Source organism: Aedes aegypti, chromosome 3, assembly GCF_002204515.2.
Source record: "Aedes aegypti strain LVP_AGWG chromosome 3, AaegL5.0 Primary Assembly, whole genome shotgun sequence".
In the NCBI taxonomy this organism is placed as follows: domain Eukaryota; kingdom Metazoa; phylum Arthropoda; class Insecta; order Diptera; family Culicidae; genus Aedes; species Aedes aegypti.
This window is the reverse complement of record NC_035109.1, coordinates 172,480,351-172,502,958: the sequence shown is the minus strand read 5'-3', so window position 1 is coordinate 172,502,958 and position 22,608 is coordinate 172,480,351. Positions and strand designations below refer to the sequence as shown.

Genomic DNA, 22,608 nt, shown 5'->3' with positions numbered 1-22,608 from the left:
CAGTGCACGGTACTGCACGGTAGCACCGAACTTTTTGGCCAAATCGCGGTCTAAAATGTTTGGATTTGAATCAATGGTCTTGATTTTAATCCACAGCTGACGGTGTACAGTAACTGTCCGACGCTTCCTTTCCACCTTGATTACACTCACATGCATAGTTCGAAGCATTGTAAAAACGTTCAAAACAAGTTTCGACCATTCTGTGAGTCGATGGTGGATTAGCTAGTGCAAAAGCAGGGAACTCAAATAAATTGCCTTCGTATGTCAAAGATAATTGCAATAGAAGCGCGGCAATGGCTTAGATTGCCAAGAGAATACGTAAATTCCCCTATTAGCATATTTTATTATTGTTCAGATTCTGACTCTGTCAAGCTAAATCCGGCCTTGCTTAATTTTTTATAGGTTTTTTTTACCAGAACTCTAACCAGAAGAATCATGTCGTTATTCCCTCCAAATCAGTAAAGATAAATTAGATAACTTACTGTCAAAGTGTTGAGCTTGTTCCATTAGAAATTGAGATCCTTGTTCCCATTGCCGTTCCAGCAGCTGTTCCAAACTCTGAGGTGTATTGCCATTGGCAGTGGCTGTGCCTCCCCCGGCAAGCATCGAACTCAGCGAAGGCCCACTGGCTACCGGCGCACTGGTACTGCTTCTTGCCTACGAAAGAGAAATTTAGCAAAAAATTAAAATACATCTAGGAGCGCTTCACGAAGCCTAAAATAAATCTTACCGCTTGACTTTTGCCTGGGAAGGGAGGTCCCACGATTTGTGGCGCCGTTTCGACAAACGAATGCGTTTCTAGCTCCATGCTCAACTGATCGGACATCTTCTGCGCTACGCTACTGTTCGGATTCAGTTGATTACCTAACATGTGGGTAGCGTGTACAACTCCATTCTGGAATAGTTTGCTCTCCTTGGCTTCAGGAGCTCCGAGAGCTGCATTTGAGTTCGTCGACAACTTTCGATTGCGTTTGTTGCTTCTCGCCATGCCTGAATCGGAACCCGGTGAACTGGGCGGAGATTCTTTGACCATTGCTTGCGATGTGATAATGGTCGACGTTGCGCCAATGCTTGTTGGATTGGTTCCGGGTTGCGCTTCGTAGGAGAATTTGAGTCCTCCTCCGCCGCCGAATGAAGAACTGGAACCGAAGCTATTATCTGGTGTTCTGGAATTAGATGGCGAGGGTATTTCAGCCGATGGTTGCGACGATCTTAGCTTCTTGCTGGTGTGTGTGACCACCACAGCGTTATTACTGTTACTACTGGTGTTATTGCTACTGGGAGTGCCGTGACCGTGTTCTGTGCTGGTGCCGGCAGTAAGACTACTACTATTGTTGCTGCCGGTTTGGTTGGTATTACCGGTACCGGTGCCGCCACCTGTTGCCAAATGGGGTTGTGATTGACCGCCGGTAGTAGCTTGGTTGCTTTGGAAATTAGATACAGACACCATGCCGACCGTTTCAATGACATGAGTACCGGAAGTGATAGCGGAAGTCGTAAGGGACGAAAAATTGGAAGCGGATGTATTTGCGGTGTTCGAGGCAGAAGAAGCTACTTGGGACAACAACTTTTCCGCATGGGGTTGAATAGGCGGTTCGCCGACCGACGTCGGCAGCAAACTGTTACTACCATTACCATTGGCCGGGTTAGTATGACTAGAATTACTGGAACTACTGTTAGGATTAAGCTGGTTATTGTTACTAGCATTCAGATGGCTACTGCTGTGACTATTGCTAGGCGTCGAGCTACGATTGGCGGTGGTGCTGGTGGTGGATTCATTAGCATAGATTGCACTGCTTGCGGTCGAGGAAGAGGAAGTGGTTGATGGGCCTGTGGCGGTCGAAGGTGAAGACCGCTGCGGCTGCTGATGATGCTGCATAGAGCGTTTCTTAGATGTACGCGTTTTGCCACCACCAGCGCTGCCTCCGTTTCCGGTACCACCACCACGATCTCTTGATTGCGATCTGTGTACAATATTGGGGCGGTTAAATTGTTGTTTGCAACATGGTGTATGATTTCTTTTACCAAATTAAATTATTTATAGAGAAACTCAATGACTAAACTTAACTATGAAGGAATGGTAAAAGTTAGAAATCAGCCTTATTGAAATTTGTATTATTGATATTTATTTTGAACAAAATATTGTTTGGCTTTGTATAGTTTATATTTTCACTAAGCTTTCGAAATCACGTTTTTCACGTCTATCAGTCTCATATGTATGATACCGTAAGGACGCCATTCACCGCTCATTTAACATCATTTCAACTTGTTAAATTCTGTCAAAAATCAATCGTTTGATATTTTTCGCTAGACTTTTTGCGCTAGACGCAAGATAAACCGCTTGTTTTTGTAGGAAAAAAGCTGAAATGTGAAAAATGTATAATGGTACCGAATGACATGTATGCCAATGATACAGGTTTAGGGTGTCATTCAGCGCTCATCTTAAGTATGAGGCCCTATACACAGCACTAGTTGGAATCAATTTACTTTAATTTGTTATCATTGTACAATAATACGAAAACATATTTAACATTAGCAGCTAAGCAGCATTTTTTGATCTGCCATAGTAAAATCATTGTTGAACTCATATTTATAGCCTTAAACAGCCTAAAATTATTTTTTAGAAAAAATGTGTAAGATAAAATCATATAAATTTCATTCTGATACAACCCTTTTTGGTATACCAAAACATGCTAATAACTTTTATAGCGAAAATTTGTTCGGATTTTTCAAAATAACTCAAATGGCGTCCTTACGGTACAAGGTTTATCCTTAAAAATTCATGTTATGGATTGAGATTTGTAAAATTTATAAAGCAGAAAAGTTAAAGCGAATTTAAAATACAGTAAACTCTTCCTAGGTGAATATATTAACAGAATCCTAACCAGTAAAATGGGTAGATCACCTTTGTGGTGCGCTATGGGGTAATATCTACCAATCTGAACCCTAGTCTCATCTTGTTTTGGTGTCAGCCTAGGGTAATGTGTTCTGGTAATTCAAGCATTCGCGGTACAATGTCCTTGTTACTGGAATCAGTTTCTGAAATAGGATCTATTTTACCTAGAAGATTGCTAAAGGCTCGGAATCCCGAGACTACACTTGAAGCCATGACGTAGTACAAACTGAACAAGAAGTGTTAAATACTGATAGTTGAAGGACTCACGTGAGTGCTGATTACTTAACAAATTTTCTAGCTTGATTCGGTTATACTTCTAGTACGAAGTTCCTTTTTTTCTAGTATTTTTTTCTGGGACTAAACAAGAGCAGGCCTGACAAACCTTTTTGAACCGCGGGCCAAATCACAGAAATAATTTTCAGTCGCGGGTTTTATTAAAAAAAAGCTCAAATATTCGCATGAAGTCTGACTAAAGTAACTAAATGAAATTTAAAAAATCTGACAAAAATCAGTAAATGAAGTAAATTTCATTCGAAGAAATCGTGAAACAGGTTATTGCTGCTAATCATTCTGCTCGATATTGTAAGGGATTCTTTCAAAACTACATAATAATCTAGTGTAGAATATTTTGAAGAATTTACCCCAACCATTTTGGAACCATTCTGATTTCTGGATTATATAAAAATCGTAGGGTAGAAGCACCGGTTTTGGCCATACGCCAGTTGTAGTCATAGTGCATACATAGCACCGTCTTACATAGCCAATCAGCATGAAACCTTTTGTGTTCAGTAGATCACATTCATATGATAGAGACACATTCGTTTACTCGTCCGAATTGATTCAAAACATAAGAAAAACAATTAATTTTCCTTATAATGTTTACTCCCATACACCTAATTTGGCCAGGGTGCTCCTAATACTCCTTTCATAAGAAATCAATGTAATTGGCCAATTAAGGAACCGAAGTTAAATCTCTGGCCGAAACTGGGTCGGGTGGCCTATATTGACCAACGAGATTTTCAAAGCGAAAAAATGGTTTTAGCTCACTTTCGACATTTTACATGCATAATATGGATTGAAAGCTTGCATTTGACATATTTGTAGTATAAATACGACTTTCGATATTTTAATTGACATTATATCTTAGGCTGGCGTTTACCCTACTCCCAATTCTGTCAGAATCCGACCCGGAATGTGCTTAAATCCTGATCAAACTTTTACGAAAATCTTGGTCAGAATGTCCAGGATTTTACAAGAATAGTGCCTAGGATTCCTTCAGAATCTCACTCAAAAATCATTTCGAAATGCAACCTTGAAATATTTGAGAGTGCTAAAAAGTATGCTCAAAATTTTATTATGAATTCGATTAAGGTTCTAGCAAAATATTATATAGTGGTACATCGTAATCTTGCCCAGGATTTTAGAAAATTATGTATTGAATTCGTTGTGAATCCTGGCTAGAAATCTATGGAATCCTGGTGAAAATTCTGTGAGAATCTTCTCAATGTTATCTGTGAAAGTTGTATCCATAATTCTTAAAAAAAATCTGTTCAAGATTTTATTAAAATCCTGTCAATTAATCTGCGTGAACAACGCCCTGGTGTTGGTAAAATTTATTTCCAGGATTCTGTGAGAACACTAGCCTATGATTCAGTGAAATTATGTATGAAAACTTAAACTAAATTGAAAATCAAATAGTTTTGGTATGTTCTAACTTCGGGTTGGTACGAAGGTCAACGGGCCAAATATGAGAAGAATCTTCGAACTCTCTGCGAGCCGCACAAAATTAGACTAGAGGTTCGTTGCAGGTCAAATATCAGTACTACCGCTTCGGTTCATCAGAAAGCAAATCGATCATGTTTGATAAGGGGCGCGCCTTTGCTGAGATGTATGTCTGTATTAAGAGTAATAGCGGGGACCTTTCCAGCACATTCGATTTTTCCTTCAATCTCTGAGGAATATACAAAACAGAATCTTTTTGTGAAATGTTAAACAAGACTTGACCATTTAAAAACTACATTTAACCTTCCAGTCGTCGCGCGGTTCGCCACCGTCAGAACAACCAGGCTGTTGTTGTGAGCGAAAAGCGAGCTTTTTTCACCAGTGTTGTACAAAATACAACAGCGCGACGACTGAAGTGTTAACAACATTATATCTAAGCCTTACAAAACTTTACTTATTCATTACGCCACACTGAGGTGCTCACATTGTCCCGCCTACAATCTTCGGTTTGTGATGACATGTTTCGAAAAATGTGAAATTTTACAATGTCAAGCAAAATTTTTTACCATTTTTTGATAAGAATTGAAACATACAAGAACTGTATAATGCAAAAATGCATACATATTGATTACAGACCTTCCATTCGTAAAAAAAATGTTCTCTATGCCCCGCCTACCCCTGAACACAGGATTTACTCACTATAGAAACCACTTCATCCTACTGTGGTTTCTACAACATAGAGTAACGTAGAGTTTACTGTACTTTGAAAAATTGTATAACTGGTTATGCAATTCTAGAAGACATTGTTCAATTCAAGCTGATTTCCAACTTTTTACAAACATAAGATAAAGAATGTGTAGAAAAAGCATAAATACAAGCGAAAAAAGCATAACAAAACTAAAAAAATGACTAAAACGCCAAGAACTAAAGATGGAAAAAAATAAAAACATACCTCGATCTCCTGCCGGATAGTTCCTCTTCCTGGAGGGCCGTTATCCGCGAAACCGAAACTTGTTTCTCGAACGAAATCTTGAGACCACCGTCGCCACCTCCCGGTATGATGGGCGACGATGAGGTACTCTGTATGGCACTCATCGGCACGGGCGAGACACTTTGTAGTACGGACACATTGGACGAGAGACTGCTGGCGGTCAGTTCCAGCCCTCCGCTCGAGAAAACATGCTGCGGTTGTTGTGGTAGGTGCGAACCAGCGCTAGAAATGATGGCAGGGGATGATCGCATTGACGGTGACTGACGTTCCAGCATCGAGTGGGCAGGATTTTGTATTACGTGACTCGACGACGAGCTAGACTGCTGTTGTATCACCGGACTCGCTCGGTTTGGGGTTACATTCTGAAAAGTTTTGGAGGAGAAGAAGATGATGATACTATTATAACAAGAACCTGTGATACCAACCATTAGTTGATCGCTATTTCGCTGTGTTAGCTGTTGGTACAGACTAGATCCTGGCGGCATCTGGCCCGGCGACACGATGGTCGATGTGTTGCTGATGCCGCTACTACTGTTGGGAGCATTATTACTTGCGCTAGTAGAGCTATTGCTACTGTTACCACCACCACCACCACTATTATTGGCAGGTAAATTTACACCAGGTACGGTAGCTGTCGACAAGGGAACTGATACCACAAGACTAGGCGTATGCTGTTGGCCTTGCTGCTGTTGCTGTTGTTGTTGCTGCTGCTGTTGCTGTGTTTGCGGCTGAAGCTGTGGTGAATTCGGCTTCGATGTAACATTTATGAAAATGTAAAAAATGTTACCTACCATTAGAAATCGATGACTTCCTAATTGGAACCAAGTCTAAACTGACGGCTAATTGAGGAATATCAGGGACGTCATTGACGCCAAATAAAATATTGTAAAGAACGAAAGGGAGCGGCAGATTCAACTAGATAAACAAATCTAATAAGAGAACCCTGACAGCCTTTTGGAAATTCACTTTTTTTTATCTTTATTAACACAATTTTTAACCCTAAAATAGTTCATCTCGGGACCAACGGCTTTACTTCCCTTCCAAAGAAAGTCGTCACTGAAGTTTTAAATATTAGTGACTATCTCGGGGACTCTGTGCTTCTGCACAAAACTTAGAATGATTTGAAGTCACATTCAAGATTCACATTGGTTTGAATCATATAGAGTTTCAAATCATGAAGAATACCATTAAATTTATATTATCGTTGAAAAGTGGTACTATTGTTGTCTTACTTTATTAACTCATACTTTTAAATGTTTTATTAACCATTTTTTGATGACTACCTGAAGCATATCTTCGATTAAATTTAAAAATTATCTCACAAAAATCGAATTTCAAGTTATTTTATCTGGCTATAATAAGTATCCACAAGCGTTTATAGATAGCATCCGTTATTGAAACAAGTAGGGTAGAAGTACCAATTATGGCTATAGTATCAATTATGACAATAGCGGGAACAAAAAGAAACTTTTCTTATAGTTTCACTAGAATATGACGGCTAATATTCATAGGAATGATAAACCCATTTGATTTTGATGATTACTAAACCTTGATAAGAACATTCGTGCAATAAGCTTCGAAAAATGAACATTTGAATGTTTTGCCTCACACGTATGTTATCTTCTTTAGCAGTTTGTTAAAGGACACCCGTTAAGAAACTTATGTTTTCATCCGGTAAAACTGCTTCCACCGATAAATGTATGTTCCCTACTGAGAACAAATGAATAAATTTAGCTGGTGAGCAATAAAATTTACCATTTTAAATTGGAAATCGTGTTATTTCCACTTTTTCGATAACTGGCATAAAGAGTGTTCTTCTTCTTATTGGTATTACGTCCTCACTGGGACAAAGCCTGCTTCTCAGCGCAGTGTTCAACGAGCACTTCCACAGTTATTAACTGAGAGCTTTCTTTGCCAAAGTTGCTATTTTCGCATTGGTATATCGTGTGGCAGGTACGATGATACTCTATGCCCAGAGAAGTCAAGGCAATTTCCATTACGAAAACATTCTGGACCGACCGGGAATTGAACCCAGACACCTTCAGCATGGCTGTGCTTTGTAGCCGCGGACTCTAACCACACGGCTAAGGAAGGCCCCCTGGTACAAAGAGTGTACGAGAGCCCAATAATGGCAAAACTCTGGAGGCGGTTTGTTTACATTTTTTGATAAGTGAAATAATAGAAATAAGGTTGTTTCGGTTTAAGGACAAAATGTCGAAAGCCAAAAAGTCGAATGCCAAAACGTCAAATCCCAAAACGTCGAATGGACAAAACGTTGAATTTTCAACATTGTTTGCCAGACTTAATTTCTTCACAACGGTGTCGATAAAATATGCTGTAAATAAAGTTTGGCACATAATGAATTATTTATTCTTTCGGAAAATAATCATTCTTCCAAGAAATTTCGTTTCCTTAATTTTTTTACTTTTCGATGTTTTGTCCTTTCCACGTTTTGTCCCTTTGACGTTTTGTCCTTTCGACGTTTTGGCATTCGACGTTTTGTCTTTCGACGTTTACCCAACCCTTATCGACATACAGAGAGAAAATCGAGAATGAAAAATCAACAAAACCACATCGAGATAAGGAGGATATCGAGATATGGAAAAACATTTATATGCAGAATGAAGGGACCGAGGAAATCATTGACATAAAAAGAGATATCGAGATGTGGAGAGTCGACTGTATTTTGAATTTTTATTACATTTCGACTCCTTTTAAAACAATTCTGATGCTCCCTTGAACCCATGGCAGTAAATCGATTGAGTGTCTATAAAACATAAAATTGGAACTATTTATGAGCAATTAATTCAATAATTAATATTATCATTCACTCTGGATAGCATTTGAGTCCATTTCGTGCAAATATACAATAGTCCATAATTGGTACACTTTTATGTCGAATGCTAGGAACACTATTGCCATAATTGGTACAAAGATAACGCTTTCAAAAATCAATTTTTGAAAGCTTTAAGTCAATTTAGTACTAAAACTGTTTCACAAGACTTCAAACTAGTAATAAACATCAGCAAATCATGCTTACGTTTTAGAAACACGGTTAAAATCTGATTTTTATCCATACTGTTAAAATATTGCATCCATAATAGGTACACCTACCGTATTTATAAGCTTTATAAAGCTCTAAAACTATTACAACAAGCGTCGTCGGAGTAGCAGAAAACCAAAATTTTGTCGCATGTTCTCAGCATTCATTTCAACTAGTAAAGAAAGTGTTGAAACCTATCAATTCAATCAAAACATAAAATACAACATTTCGATTAATATTTTGCTTTGAATTTATTTTGTGCATATATCGACTAATGTTTCGAAACACTTTAAATAATTTGAATGTATACAATCCACTTTGAATTTTTGGCACTTTTGATTCAATTCAGCAGGATTTTTTTAAAGATACTGAGCTCATATTTAGTCACTGTATGCGTAGTATTAAAGTGCAAAATTTTATTCAATTCGACCGAAAAAAATCCCCATGCCAAAGTGAATCATAAAAGTGCACAAGTAGTTTCTTACCTTACCACTTCATCGATTTCTAATAGTTCCTCAATCTTCATAATAAATTATTTTAGTCGTAATAATTAATCCCTAGGCCCATGACTAGCTCGAGACAATGAGAACATCGTACTCGTCGGTGGTGGTTGTGTGAAAATCAACTATCTTTACTAAGGATGAATATCCAAGAGTCTTTTTGAAATTCCTTGAAAATTCTTACAGGTATTCACAGGTTTCGCCTAGATATTGCTCCTGGAGTTTCTAAAAAGATTCCTACAATAGTTGACTCAGTAATTCCTCTTCACAGATTTTTCCAAGGGTTATTGTAGGGATTCTGCAAATCATTGTACCCGGGATTCTTCCAAAGTTTTCTCCAGATATGACGGCTACATTGTTTCACAGTTTCTACTCGATTTTCCGTAAGGATTCCATTGATAATGTCTATAGAGATTCCTATGAAAGTTCTTTAAGTGTACCTGAATTATCACCAGGGATTTGTTTGCTGGTTTATGCCATGATTGTTCTGTTCTACTGAAATGAGAATGCTTTATCAAATGTGTTCGAAAATTTGAAAACAAAAAATCATCCATGCATTCATTGACTTTCAATAGAAATTTCTCCAGTCGAATCAAAGGAAATATATTAATGAGTCCTTCAGTGAACCGTTCGGGAATTATTCCAGAAATTCTTCTAAAGATTCCAGAAAAAGTTTTAGAAGGGGTTCATTCAACAACACTTCGAATAATCCATCTAGTAGTTCGCCAAAACATTCTTCCATTCAATTTCTCGTAGATTTTCCTTTGAATTCTAATGGAGATGTTTTACGAGATCAGAGCCTTGGTGAACGGTGAGTGATGTCGGGATAGTGTTTGTTTGTTCTTCAGAAATGTTCTCAACATGCTATAGAACGAGCGGATAAATACTTTGTGGTATACTTCTTATAGAGTAGGTTGAAATATGTATTTTGGACAGCGCGTAACGCATATATATTTTAAACGTTTACGGTAAAATCAAATCCAAATGTTCAAATCATATTTGCGTAACGGTCTAGTAAATTACTTCAAATGCCCTAGTGAGCTGTTATTGTATTAATTCATCAGAACTTCATATAATATTCACACATACTTCTCAAGACAAACGTAACATAAATTGTACAGATTAATACAAGCACCTGGAACTGCGGTCAGCTACCAAATGTTAAAGCTGTTAAAATTAATTAAATATTGAATACAGCGATTCCTCGATTATAAAACGGATCAAATTGTTTACATGTTGCATTTAAAATATATTCTTGACAATGCATTATTCGTTATTTTTAGTAATGCATTATTCGTCGTACTTAGGGCCGATTTGTTCACCCCCGCTTAGGCCTTGAACCTAGTTTAATCATATGGGTAAACGTGGTTTACGGCTTAAGCGAAGGTGAAGAAATCGGCCCTTATTGTTTTAGGGTTATTATTCAAGGTAGATATTAGAAGAAAATACAATCATTCAATACACACAATTGAAATGTTAATCGTGTTGTAGTCAAGTGTAACATAATGAAGCGAGATTAACTTGAACAGTTATAAAATCGAGGAGCTACTATATCTGAATGTTTTGCTGATTGATTGACTTCTATATAAATTAAAATCAATTACTAAAAATCCGACCTACCTGCTGCTGATGTTTTGCAGAAGATGAGATGATGTTCGATGTGTGGGACTGAATCAGATTGGGACTAACGTTTTGTATGTTCGGGTCACCACTGGTTGGCTGATGAGGAGAACTCGGTTCCGTTTTAGCCTAAAATAAAATGATACCAAATTTATTCACTTGTTTGTTTCATAAAAAAACTGTTGAAACTTTGTATATTTTTATGTATATTACAATTTCCAATGTATATAAACACACTTCTTCGTCCGTGCGCTCGCGTTTGCGTTTCTTGTCGCGTTTATCCTTTTTGTGGCTTTTGTGTTTCATCTTTCCCCGGGTTCAATCACTCTTCAAAAGTCTGCCTTGTGAAGGTCACCGAATGTACACCAAAACAAATAATCAATGGCATAATCTCAACGGGTTGGCGGTCAATCGTCAAAACACATCACTGCAGATTAGCTTATTACTTATCTAGACTTATTGTTTTGCTCGAAATACCACAGCATCAATTTCACCAAAGTCTCAACTAAAACAACCTCTATACGCACCCAGACGAGCACATGTCTGTGGGACGCGACTAGATGATGCCCTCCTCTGTTACGTGCTGCTCTTGATGGGCATTCCGTGCTCATAGACATATCACATCTACAAGGATATTTCGTTGCAACGAACGATAGCAAAGAAAGTGAGAGTAATAAAATCCTGCCGAAGGGTGCTGCTTTTCCCCGTCCTTCCCCTCACATATCACCGAGTGCTCCCCTCCTAGCTTTCATTCTTATTGACAATGTTCCGATGATAGAAACCGTAACAAAAAGGTAAACTCATAAAAAGAGCACAACTTCCATTTGAAACTGTAATTTCAAAAATAAGCTATGTTGTTAGCATTCCCTTTGGCAACAAGTACCAGTGTCACGTTTTATATGGACAGCATGTGCAGACACATCCAATGGAAACAAGTTACTTATTCGGCACTCCATTAGACCGGTTCAGTTAGTTCAAATGTACCTATTGGGGATAATCACGTGATAGGGATGATAATGTAGAATATTAATAAAAAAAGTTTAATTGTTGCTTATTTTTATTATTAGCTTTTAGCTATTGGCGAGATCGTTTCTGTAGGTGCTTGTTACCTACCTTCTAATATCCAAACTGGTTGGGGCAGTAAAACATTTATTTCACAAGCGATTTTTTATTAGCGTTTTGATTTTTTTTAATATATCTACCTTTTCATTTTTTCTATACTTTTTTGATTGCCGATATGTAGCGATAATAGAATTCATGTGTTTACGGTAAAACACTAAAATTAATACATTCTTAGAAATACCTATTTTGTTGTTTAAAAGTAAATTATATAAATTCTTAAAAAGCTTTCTAGAACAATCTCGCAGAAAAAAATATGTAGGGGAAAGTGGGGCAGTTTTGGCAGCCTTAAGAAAAAGTTGATAGAAGTGCTGAACATATTGTTCGATTACGAAATCGTCATCTGCTCACACATCTCATCAACGTTTCAATTCAACTTGCCGCTCTTCATTCAGACGACTAAAACCAAGCCAACAGCAAGCGTATAATCTACAAAAGCAATACCGCAAACGGCGTTCTCACTGGCTGTGTGGAGCCAATATCAAACAGCACAACGTTTAGCAGCAGCAGCCCATTCAATTGTTTCTGCTCTATGTCTCATCGTATCCTCAACAGCCAGCTTCAATTATCTGTTCTGCAGTGGCAGCGTCATCCAAGCCATCCAGCGTTCTTGCCTGCTTTGCTTTGTGCTATCCAAGCAAGCAGAGTGCTGCGCACCTTTCCATACACAGCAATATCGTCACCGTACTTCGCTTGCGTATAAAAGCAAGCCAATTTCGCATGTAAAAAAGAGTATCTCAATAGTCATCTCCCTGAGCAGGCGCGCTGTCTGCTCGGGGAGCAATAAATCAATCAGTAAAAGTTCAATTTGTGCTGTTCTATTTCGTCGCCGTCCACTGGAGAAAATCGAGTCCGCTAATCTCCCAAGCAATCGAACACATATTAATCTTCTTAATTAATAATATCTTCGGGGTTTTCCATCATTTCCACAAAATCTTCAATTCAAGAATGATGGAATTTGTAGAAGCCTCTCGTGGGAATATGAACAGTTTTTTCTAGCATTTTTAAATGATTCTTGATCACTAATTTATAATATATCTATTACTTAATTTATTTCAAGGTTGCATGCTATTGCTGTAGAAATTTAAAGAATGTTGCGGTTTTTAGGGATGCTTATTTTACCTCATTGGCGAAACTACCCCTATTACTCAAAATGCATACACTAGACAAGCACGGAGCACTAGAAGCCGTGATCCAAGCCTTTAAAGTCATTTAATATTTTAAGGGTGTTCAGCTGGAGCTGCATGACAGCTCATTTGTCAGTCTTCTGCTTCTTCTTCTTCTTCTTGGCATTACGTCCTCACTGGGACAGATCCTGCTTCTCAGCTTAGTGTTTTATGAGCAGTTCCACAGTTATTAACTGAGAGCTTTCTTTGCCAAAGTTGCCATCTTCGCATTCGTATGTCGTGTGGCCCAGGAAAGTCAAGGAAATTACCATAACGAAAAGATCTTGGACCGACCAGAAAACGAACCCAGCCAACTTCAGCATGGCTTTGCTTTATAGCCGCGGACCCTAACCACTCGGCCAATGAACGCACAATTTGTCAGTATTTAACCCATATGTTGCAAGTTTGACCACTACTTTTGCCAACACTTAGACGGAATAGGCTATTTTGCACGCTTTGACACTTTTTTCTAGTATTGTGCAGAACTAGTTTATTAAAATAAATTTTCACAGTTTGCCTTCCGCTGTCTTATTTATATAGTAAACTTTTAGTCAATGATTATTTAGTCTTCCATATTTCGTCGAAAGATTGTCGTTCACCCATTCGGGTGTAACATACATGAATGCTTGTTCTAAAATAAAGTACCATCAGTGCACCATTATCCGCATATGTCCCTATTTCCGCTCACTAGTGTAAAAATTGATTTTTCGTGTCAAAAACCAACTTCTTTCGCACGGCTATTCTAGCAATATTAAAAACTTTTAAATGAAGTCGTCTGACATTGTTTTCATTTGATAAAATAATTCTTTATATTGAAAACACAAGACCTCGTGAGCGATTAAAGGATCACTAAGTATTTTTGTGCGTTCCAATAACCGCTCATGCAAAAAAAAAAAAATAAGCAACAATTTTGTGACAAACAAGTGACAAATTATTGATTTCTATCAAAAATTTAAAGAAATATCGATTTTAGTATACAGTCTTCTATGGTTTGACCATAAAAATTGTCAGGATAAATAACGAAATTCGAAATAATGCATTTTATAGTAAGTTCATCACGAAATCTTATTAAAATTATAATTATGTCATAACCTTGCATACCTGTACGTTCATGAGAATCCCAGAATATGCATGTTGTAATTTTATGTTTTGTTGTTCTGGCCGTAAGTTCATTTCGTCATTCTTGTAGTTGAAATTTTTTATTTGTCATTACTTTTAAATGTCATGAAATGATTCACGTTTTTTGTCTGTTCAACAATTTCTCGAAACTGGCATGTGGATCCTAATCAATCACAGCGTCTTACTTTTCATATTAATTAATACAGTGAATAGTTAAGAGCAAAGTTAGCCTAGTGTAACTTTAAGCTTTAACATAAATTACAATCTCTTACAAAATTGACTCTTCAGTGTAAAATTTACTTTCTATGTATTCGAAAATTTGGCTTTCAATTGCAACGTGAAAACCATATTAAAATAGAATTGTCGCCACATATTTATACTCAATTAATCTTATAGTCATATTCCTGAGAGTAATATTCCCTATGTCGTATATGATAACAATGCGTCTAGCAAGCTTATAGTAAAAGTTAGCGAAATGCAAACTGATCGTCTTCAATAGTATTTACGTCCACTTCGAATAGGTTGATTGTTTGAAATGGGTGTATCAATGCTTTCAAAGACATGGAACGATCATTGGTTCACATTCGAGAGTTTAGTGCGTCTATATCATATAAATAGTGTCGCGGTTTTGGGCAAAAATGCCAAAATGTGATACAACAACTACAGGTTATGCATTTGGTTTCCATTTAATGGGCTAATGGATTATGCCATCCCATCGCATAACTAAGGAGAGGGATTCAATAATTATCAATTCATTTATATGTAGGTATAACTTCACCTGACCTTGGTCTCATTGAAGTATTAGTGGGATATGTTATACCAAACGTACAAAAAAAAATATGCCTAATTTCGGGATGTATTCTACACAAGCTTTGGCATAACTAGAAACGAGACTCAGACATATGCTAATTAAAATCAGCGTTTATTAACATTCAAAATTGTTTGATCAGTTATTAACTGTCGAAGTGCTTATAAAAGCTGAGAAGCAGGCTCTGTCCCAGTTGGTACGAAATTGCAAGAAGAAGAAGAATAAGTGTGCTGACAAATTATCGATAGATACATTTCCACCGTTGCCATGATAAAAAAATGTGTTATCATATTTTACTTATTTGCAACAATAGCCATGAAACGAGCTCACCAGCTGGTCTTTGATCAAGCAACATCTTTTTAACATGGTCCACAATCAGGCTGGGATATGAAATCACATGGGAGAAAACGAACTCGGTTGATCGGGCCACCACAAAGCACTATCAGAGAAAAATATACTTAATGCTTCAAAACTAGGAAGGAACTCTTATGCTAATAGGAGCAAACTCGGTGTTGCAGTGTAACAATGTTTAAAAATAGACACCGAAGGATGGTGCTTTATTAGAGAATTGTGTTGCACCATTTTTTCATCTGAATACAGAAATGTTTTTCTTGAATTTACCGTTTAAAATTTGTTTGAATAATCAACAGCTTCACTACGAAAAAAACGCATCAACATGATTGTATCAGTGACGATAGCTTCAATCCACCGCCAATACATACCTTAGACTTATTTTTCCCTTTCTTCTTTGCCGGCTTTTCAACTCGCGAAGTTCGTCTAGGCTGTAATGAAAGATGACGTATGGCGTATGTATTATGTGATATTATAACTACCTGATTATGTATAGGTTATAGGTTACTATTATTAGTGATACGGAAGGCTATGCTATTTATCTTATGTTTCCAAATGTTGAATTGATTGAAATTCGGTTCTCATAGCCACCACTGTGACGGGTATCATAGTGTTTCGGTGTTTCTGTACCTTCGACACTGATAAAGAAGATATTTTAACCTAATTATAATGTCTATTTCACTATCGAAAGAGCATATCATACCGAACAGGTAGAAGAGAGATCCTATACTGCTTTGCCACTGTTGCTCTAATCCATATCCATATTGCCTCAGTCCATTGTTGAGCGGTAGTTCATTTCGCCGTGTCCCATGTCATGTGAGCCTTTTGTCTACGAAGAGGGTCGGTCAGTGTGTCTCAGTCAATATCCTGTTCTGACGAAGGGTGGGTGTGTTCCCCGATGCACGGCCCTATATGCGGTGTCGTCTGGTTGCCGGACGAAGTTTTTTGCAAAGGGGCTGTGACTCGAACCCATGACCATTCGCTTACAAAGCGAATGGGTAATGAAGAGGCACCATCAATTTTTTTATGAACCAATGAAGTCGAAAATGTAAGTTTTAATGTCGATAGGTATATTAATTTATTTGTATCGACACGAATGCCACAATGATGGTAAAGTGTCGCAAATAAATAATAATAATAATAATAATAATAATAATGTATCTGGGTTTTCATTAGCCTTAGGCTAAAAAGCAAACCCATGCTGAAGATATGGGTTCGACCGTCGTCAAGGATCGTTTTGTAATGGAAATTTCATTTATTTTGTTAGGCATGGAGTATCATATATGAATGCTAGAATGACATCTATGGCAAGGGAAAATCTTAGTCGATAACTGTAGATGTGCTCACGAAACACTATACTAAACTGAGAAACAGGCTTTGTTAAAGTGGAAATGTTATGCCAGTAAGAAGAAAATGGGAGACGCAACTCTAAATTGATGGAACGATAATTAAACCCGTTATCCAGAAGAAACATATGAATTCCAAATTATTTACAGCGGCTAGAGTCTACTCAAAATCGATTTTAGGTTTTCACTATACTCAGAAAAGTTAGAAACACCATTTAAGTTGGAGGCCAATCTGTGTCTAGTCTAGAGTGGTTATAGTCACATGCACGCATTTTTTTTTTATTTTGGGTGTAAATATTTGTTAGAAAAAGGTGAATCCCTTTAAGTTCAAACAAACTGACAATAACGATAGTTTCAATCTTTAGAATACGTACCTTGGGCTTACTTTTCCCTTTCTTTTTTGTGGGCTTTTCAAGTCGCTCAACTTGCGAAGTTCGTCTTGTCTGTAATAGAAGATGACATGTGGCGTATGTATTATGTGATATTATTACTACATAATTACACGTATAGACAGGATAAATAACATGACAATATATTGTACGATAAAATCAATGGACTTATACAGGATTATATTTCTCTTTTTGACACCCATAGGGCTGTTTATTATTTACGTGAAGTTTTATAGGGAGAGCGTGGTTTGGGAGTTCTTTCAAATCATTTTAGTTTAAATTTTCATGTACGGAATCATACCATGGTGAGAGGAGTGGAAATTGTTCTAAGGAACCAATGGACAGTAGGCCATCCCTTATTTTTCAAAAATGTGAAATGTTATAAGTACGTCATTGTAAAGTACTCGTTTTGGTAAGAAAGAAATCAAGTAAAAATTGGAAATTCGTACGTAGACGCTAAGGGGTTCCCCAACGATCTTGAAGGTATCAGGTGTAGATGACCCCCGTGCGCAAAATCGAGCTCGCTGCTCTAGTGCACGCAACATGAGTACGAAAAGCCACTAGTAACAAATTCTCCTGCACGCGTTGATAGTCAGAATAGAAGTTTATTTTCTTTGTAATTATGCATGTTATGTCAACTAGCTTTGTTCAATAGATTTTCATTGCCTAGAACACGTTTTTAGTTTGGGCTACTACAGTGGGGACCGAAATCCGTACAGGCTCAAAATCCGTACACTTCATACAAATAGGGAAAGTGTACCAGTTATGGCCATAGTGGTTCCCTATTTGGCCATACGGGAAATTTCGATAACTTTTACAATTTAAATATTTTTGAATGTTTAAACATAAAGATATATCTTAAATCTTACTACTACAACACAAAAAATCTTTCAAAATGTGAAAACATTCAAGTTATCCCGTATGGCGAAATAGGGAACTACTATGTCCATAACTGGTACACCTATCCTAGTAGGCGTTTTGTGTGAAGTGGACGAATTTAGATTCATTTCTTAGAAAAATTTGAAAGTCTAACCAAGGCAGCTGTATCGGGGCCCGAATAGCCGTAGCAGTAAACGCGCAACTATTCAGTATGACCATGCTGAGAGCCGTGGGTTCGAATCCCGCTGGTCGAGGATCTTTTCGTAAAGGAAATTTCCTCGATTCCCGGGGCATAGAGTATCTTCGTACCTGCCACACGATATACATATGCAAAAATGGTCAATCGGCAAAGACAGCTCTCAGTTAATATTGCTGTGTGCATTTGAAATTCAAATATCAAATGCGGGAACACCAAATGCGGTAAGATTTTCTACAAGAAATGCGATGTCAAATATTGATTTTTCTTGCTAGGTCGGCGGTGATTTTGGAAAACGTTGCTAGGTGTCCTTTGATTGTTTTGTTTTACCGCATTTGGAGGACGTTTAGTCAAAATTTGCATCTCAAATGCAAACAGCAATAACTGTGGAGTGCTCATAAGAACACTAATCTGAGAAGCAGGCTTTGTCCCAGTTGGGACGTAACGCCAGAAAGAAGAAGAAGAACCAAGGCAGCTGTCGAAGGAAGGGCGTACCGAATAAAACTCCGTTGAACTTTCTTCAGCCTGACGATTTGAGTGGTGTGATGCGGTGCCCATACACATGCTGCGTACTTAGCGTTGGGCGATTTTGAATCGATGTTCCGAAAATCGATGTTTGCATTCCGATTAATCGATTTTTTGAATCGATGGTTGGAGCACCTAAAATCGGGTGAATCGATTCTCTTTATTCGATTTTTTGATTCGATTCATTTTGTTGAAATCGTTAAATATTTTTTTAAAAGTTTGTGGAGAAGAAACTAGTCTTGAAATAGTTAATCGCTTCGATTGATTTTCAAAACTGATTTGATTGAAAGATGTTGAAATCGAATACAAATGCATTTGGTCCCATTTCAAACTTCAAAAATTTCAATTTTCATCCGATTCGAATCGATTCAAAAACATCGATGCAAAGGATTCGATTAAATCGGTGAATCGATTCGACAGTTCAAATGAGAATCGATTCAGTAACATCGATGTTCTGGACAAAATTGCCCAACGCTATGCGTACTCTAATATGCTGCGAACTAACTAGCAGTACAGTAATTTGAGCGCATAAATATCTTTGAAATCGTTCGTACTGTGACAAACGAACCCAAGGGCCACGAACGCCTTAGCATTAATGACAGAAATATGCTCGTTGAAACGCACTTTTGTATCGATGATTACTCCAAGAACACGAATTGATTCCACGCCTTCAAGCGGATCCGATCCGATCTTATAATCAAATTCGATGCGTGATTGTCGACGAGTGAAAGCGATGGATTTACTTTTTTTTATGTTGAGCTTCATTCCGTTTTCCTGGCACTACAATTCAAGTTCATTAACATCAGCTTGAAGAGCGCAATGACCCAGTTAAGAAGCGATGATTCTATAAATTTTTAGCTCGTCGGCGTAAAACAGCTTTCCGAATTTCAGTCGAAAGCACAGATCGTGTATGAACATAACGAAAATCAGAGGCCAAAGCACACTTCCCTACGGTACACCAGACGTTGAAAAGATGACGCGAGAATATGTGCCTTTGATGTTAACAAATGCAAGGAGCCATCCTTAGCCGAGTGGTTTGCGTCCGCGGCTACAAATCAAAGCCATGCTGAAGGTGTCTGGGTTCGATTCCCGGTCGGTCCAGGATCTTTTTGTACTGGAAATTTCCTTGACTTCCCTGGGCATAGAGTATCATCGTGCCTGCTACACGATATACGAATGCAAGAATCGCAATTTAAGCAAAGAAAGCTCTCAGTTAATAACTGTGGAAGTGCTCTTAGAACACTACGCTGAGTAGCCGGCTCTGTCCCAGTGGGGACGTTAATACCAAGAAGAAGAAGAAGAATGTTAACAATGCCTTTCGATTTGTCAGATAAGACCGCGGCCAATCAGCTATCCAATTTGGAAAACCCAAATGTCTGAGCTCACAAATGACAAGATCATACGGTACCTTGTCGAATGCTTCAGAAAAGTCGAAGTATATGGCACCAACTTGTCGTTGACCGCTTTTTAACAAATCCGTGTTGGAATTGAGACATCAGCGGTTGAGATGCAGTGTACAGGACATTATGAACCAGTTCTTCGAAGATTTTCACCAGGCAGGACAGAATTGAAAATGTCTACAAATTTTTACATCTTATTACAATCTGCAAACTTTATCCGATTTTATAAATACATTTCAAGTCTATTTATATACCAAAAATTTGAATCATTTACATATTTATTACTTCTATAACTTTAGAAGCCGTGAAACAAAAGTTTGTTATCTTGATGTTGTCTTGTTATGAGATCAGGCCATATCTGAAAAATATTCACATAAAAATACCAAAGTTTTTACTCGAGTGCGTAGAAAATCAGTGGTATTCGTGATAAAACGACATCAATCCACCGCAAAATCGCTAGTGTATGGAGGCGATTTATTCTTTCAAAATGCGAAATCATCACCTCCAACTTAGTTCTATTCTAATACCCTCCGTTATATGAAAGATAGAGGCGCATCGATCGTCGCAAGTTTATCGTTAAACAGTCAATAAGAATGCCCGATGGCAGGAAGTGAAAACGCGGCTAGCAGAGAGAAATCTGCTTTTGCGTAATGTTTCTGCTAAATGGGATATAAAACAATCGTATTAAAATAATGGATTTTTAACCTGACTAATTTATAGACGTTTAGATCGAATCGAAAGACCAATGCTCATTACCAGTACGTTTATATATTTTTATTTTATAAAAATCAGCTTAGGGATCATGCACAAATTATGTAACGCGCCAAGGTTATCTAGCTTACAAGTTCTACGCAAGTACTCAGATTTGAGTACCGTGTTCGAGATTTGGGTTAAAACACCCAATCTTTGGAAACGATATGTAAACTACGGGTTATTTGGCTTAACGGTTCCATACCCAGTCAAGAGAATGATTCAAATCGTGAATTGGACTCCACTTTCAATATGGAAGAACAAATTGATATCCATCACAATGTCACGTTTCAAAATGAAGGTGTTCAAAATGGGACTACCCCGTTTGGCATAAACTTATTTTAAATAGAGTCGTTTGGCATTAAATTCGCATAATCATTGGCTTAATGGACGTTTGGCATAAAACACAGGAAATTAGAAAAATAAATAGTGCTACATAAAAGAACATTGCGGTGTTCAAAAGAAGGGAAAACAATCGATGGCAATGTTATCAGTTATAGTGCCAAAAATTTACGTAAGACGGAAGGGAAAATTATCAATGAAAATGTTAGTAATTGCAATGCAAACCAAATGTTGAACAACGTGATTAGAAAGAACAACCTATAATCAAAAGAAGGGAAAAGCACACATAAAAATGTTAGCAATTATGATAATTATATAATTTATAATGCCAAAAATATAGCAGCAAAGTAAAATTTTCAATGGTGCGCACAAACCACCAATTTGCGGTATTAGGAAAGTGGGTAGTATCTTCAAAAACCTTTTCTCAACTCGGTTTTCAATGATTGTGAAATACAACAATTATACAAAATGACTTTTATGCTTAACGACCGAAATGCCAAATTGTTTTATGCCAAACGGCTTTATGCCAAATAACATCCCCCCGTTCAAAATAGTCGTTTTCGCTTGACATTCACACATGAAGTACGGTTGTGCTACTTTTCCCCAATAACGTTTCCCGGATCACCAGTCCGAAAACCCTTTTCCCCCAAAAAATATATAGTTGAAGACAGTATCAAAATAATAGCCTAACTGATAAATGTAACCAAACTGTAACAGTTTATTTAACCCGTATAGGCCTGAGTGAAAGCAAATATAATGAAACATTCACTACTCAGGGAATGCTTGAAGAATTCATTTTTTGACAATTAACTGATACACATATCTAGTTTCTAAACCTGGCCAGAGGTACCCGGGAATGTTCCTGTGGCCGGAGTTATTCCGGAGGGTCACTGGGTCAGATTGGGTAAAAAGGGGTTTTTAGTTATCTTTATTTATTTGCATAGAGAATCATTCAATTTTTTTTTTGTATGGTATTCAGTTGGAACTGCCTGACAGCTTAACTGGTCAAGGCTGAACCACAGACAAACAGACGTAACACTTAGAACAAATCCCGATCAAAATCATAGTCACGAGGACATATACGCCCAATGCTAAAATCGGTGTGTTTGGCCGACAAGCCAACAGATAGCGGTAGTGTGTAAACGTCAAACACGGATTGGCCACCTACAATATTTTTGAATCGACCATTAAAAGGGTGGTCGATGAACAATGATGAGAGTGTGACGTCTGTTTGTCTGTGGCTGAACCCTTGGTCTGGCTTTTGCCAAGTTTCCCCTCTACCAGGACCAATACTCAGACGGACTAGGCTATGGTGCCCACATGAACACTGTTTTTTTTATTAGTATTATGCCGTGGTAGTTTTTGAAAAATACCCATATTCTCTTGCTTCTGAGAAAAGGAAGCATTGTGAAAATCAGCAGCTCCATCAGAATTTGTTTGAAATAG

The 22,608-nt window shown here is 37.6% G+C and overlaps 1 protein-coding gene across 16 annotated transcripts in view; it reads right to left on the bottom strand.

Moving 5' to 3' along the window:
* The window catches only part of LOC5570881 (protein AF-10), a 48,580-nt gene that overhangs the window by 5,671 nt on the left and 20,301 nt on the right, over positions 1 to 22,608 (bottom strand). For 10 of the 16 annotated variants that reach the window (XM_021853395.1, XM_021853405.1, XM_021853400.1 and 7 more), the window contains exons 6-12: positions 17,056 to 17,124; positions 15,707 to 15,766; positions 10,773 to 10,901; positions 6,035 to 6,358; positions 5,571 to 5,971; positions 731 to 1,964; positions 483 to 657 (exon numbers count right to left, since the gene is read on the bottom strand). In XM_021853395.1, the coding sequence (XP_021709087.1) occupies positions 483 to 657; positions 731 to 1,964; positions 5,571 to 5,971; positions 6,035 to 6,358; positions 10,773 to 10,901; positions 15,707 to 15,766; positions 17,056 to 17,124 (2,392 nt within the window). The remainder of the gene's footprint in view (positions 1 to 482; positions 658 to 730; positions 1,965 to 5,570; positions 5,972 to 6,034; positions 6,359 to 10,772; positions 10,902 to 15,706; positions 15,767 to 17,055; positions 17,125 to 22,608) is intronic. The other 6 variants (XM_021853407.1, XM_021853408.1, XM_021853412.1 and 3 more) reach the window with 5 other exon arrangements.